The 2,256-nt window shown below is 28.9% G+C and overlaps 1 protein-coding gene across 1 annotated transcript in view; it reads left to right on the forward strand.

Moving 5' to 3' along the window:
- Positions 1-2,256, forward strand: part of LOC106677043 (uncharacterized) — a gene marked incomplete at its 5' end in the record, with an annotated part of 32,717 nt that overhangs the window by 15,863 nt on the left and 14,598 nt on the right. Inside the window, 1 exon segment of the mRNA XM_067050401.1 lies at positions 1,480-1,811. Within this exon segment, the coding sequence (XP_066906502.1) occupies positions 1,480-1,811 (332 nt within the window).

Here is a 2,256-nt window from a genome sequence, read left to right on the forward strand (position 1 = left end):
AAAGCCAATATACCAATGTAATTTCATTCTACTATCTGAAACTTTGTAAACGCTCGCCAGATAAAAATCTCACTATATGAACCATGTAATTATTCTTAGGGGACATATGTCCCAAAATAAAGTTATTTTTTCATTTCATTTCATTATTTATATTACTATGAATATAAATATGCACAAATTATCTATATCAATATAAATACGAACACATACATAAATATGATAGAAATTACAAACATAAATTGAAATTTTATAGATGGAATATGATATATAATTAAAAATAATTGATACTACAAAATAATAATAAGTTTGAGTAAGAATGAGACATTTTATTTTCTGGTGGATTTTTCTATTCTATTAAGCTGGAGTTGTATTATGAATTAAAATGAGATGCAATTTATAGGAATATGTACTAGTTTTTACTGAAAAATCTAATAATTAGTTATAAAGCAAAACCCTACAAGCAGATAGTTTTGATTTTAAGAATTTACTGTGGTTGACGACATATCATCAAGCTGTGGTGACTTAGAACCACATATGACGATAAGCTGTTATGAAGGATAATCGCTTTTCTAGCTGGTTTTGGGAGTGGTGGTGGGAAGAGCTTTAGCACCTTCCTTTCACCTTGGATTGTCCCGAACCGTGTTTAGTACCATCCTAGCTTCTACCAGCTATAATCGCTTTAGGAACTGCCACCTTTAAGGATTTCCAGGCTCTCAAATTTTTTTATTATCAAATTTATTTTTTGAAGTATATAAATTTATTTACTTATCACTTACTTCCAATAACATTTTTTTACATTTTCAAAAGTATTAAATTTTTTTTTTTAATTGTTTTGGATTATTTCTTGTTTCAAAATATTTTATAGAAAATGTGATGGTTTACAATAACTTTCTAGAGTCCTTATTCAGTAATCCAGTTAAAAACGTGAAAAACTTTCATGTATTAGCTTATTACTTACTTAGATTCAGTGGCATAGGTGGGTAAGAACAATAATCGTCATGGTTAATGAACAAGTATTTAAATTTTATTTGGCTAAATATTACATTTTATACATTATATAATGCTTATTTAAATTAAAAGAAAAGAAAATTAAATTAAAAAAATTGTGATTTTCTTGGGGATCCCCTGCAGTCAATGTGTTATAGGATTTCAATGCATAAAATCAAGTTATGTTACAATTTATGTCATTAACAATTAAAGCTTTAATTATGAATATAATTTATCCAATGGTAAATATATTTATCATTAATATCTATCCATTTAGCAACCAGAAAGTATTATTTAGTAGAAAATATATGACTCATATTTACCTCAGTTTTTATATTTCATTCTTGTGCCATCACATCATAGTGGAACTATAATTATGAAGTGATGAGCTAATTTTGATCAGGGGTTTTTATTTTATTTATATATAATAGAATTTATGATTATCCTATTTTTTAGATTTTGATAACAGTTAATTTTTATATTATCTTACAGATCCTAATGAAATTCCACTTTTTGAGTTTCCAATCCTAGAACAGGATTTTCAACATCAACAGGAAAGAAGAGCTGATGAAGATGTCTTAAGAGAAGATTTAGAAGGGGTATCTAGAATTAGGCCTTCGACTGATTCTCAACATCATGAAGTTCATGAGGGAAGAAGAACTGATATCTTAAGAGAAGATTTGGAAGAAGTGTCTAGAATTAGGCCTTCTACTGATTTCCAGCTGGTAGATGCTCTTAGACCTCCTTCTGAAATTGATGAAATACAAAATCTTTCATTGCTGATGACAGCTATGTCTTTGGACTACACCCCGAGAATATCTATGGTAATAATTTTGTCTGATAAATTTAGTATTCTGAGCTTAGTTAATTTTTCAAAAGTTACAAAAAATAATCTATCCTTACATACTCTTCCTTATTTTATTGTAATTAAAAAAATCATTTAAATTGCTCAACCTTGCTATCGATCTGTAAATCACTTACTGAAAAAGTTATTAGAAAGCATCCAGTATGAGCCAGGCATGTGGACTCGTTGACCAATCTTCCACGAATGGCACAATGCTATTTCAGTTTGACTAATAGTGACCTCTGGTAATGGAGTGAAGCAACGTATAATCAAATTATTATACTCCAAATTAAAAATTTGTATATAGGAAGATGGTCAGGGTTGCGGTCAATAGTGAAACAAAAATAGTTTACAACTATTTATTTTCCAACGTTTCGCCCCACTTTGCAGGGCTTCATCAGGGCTAAAAAGATACAAAATGAAAC

The sequence above is a fragment of the Halyomorpha halys genome, unplaced genomic scaffold (genome assembly GCF_000696795.3).
Source record: "Halyomorpha halys isolate HHAL.00 unplaced genomic scaffold, Hhal_1.1 Scaffold85.1, whole genome shotgun sequence".
Taxonomy (NCBI): Eukaryota; Metazoa; Arthropoda; class Insecta; order Hemiptera; family Pentatomidae; genus Halyomorpha; species Halyomorpha halys.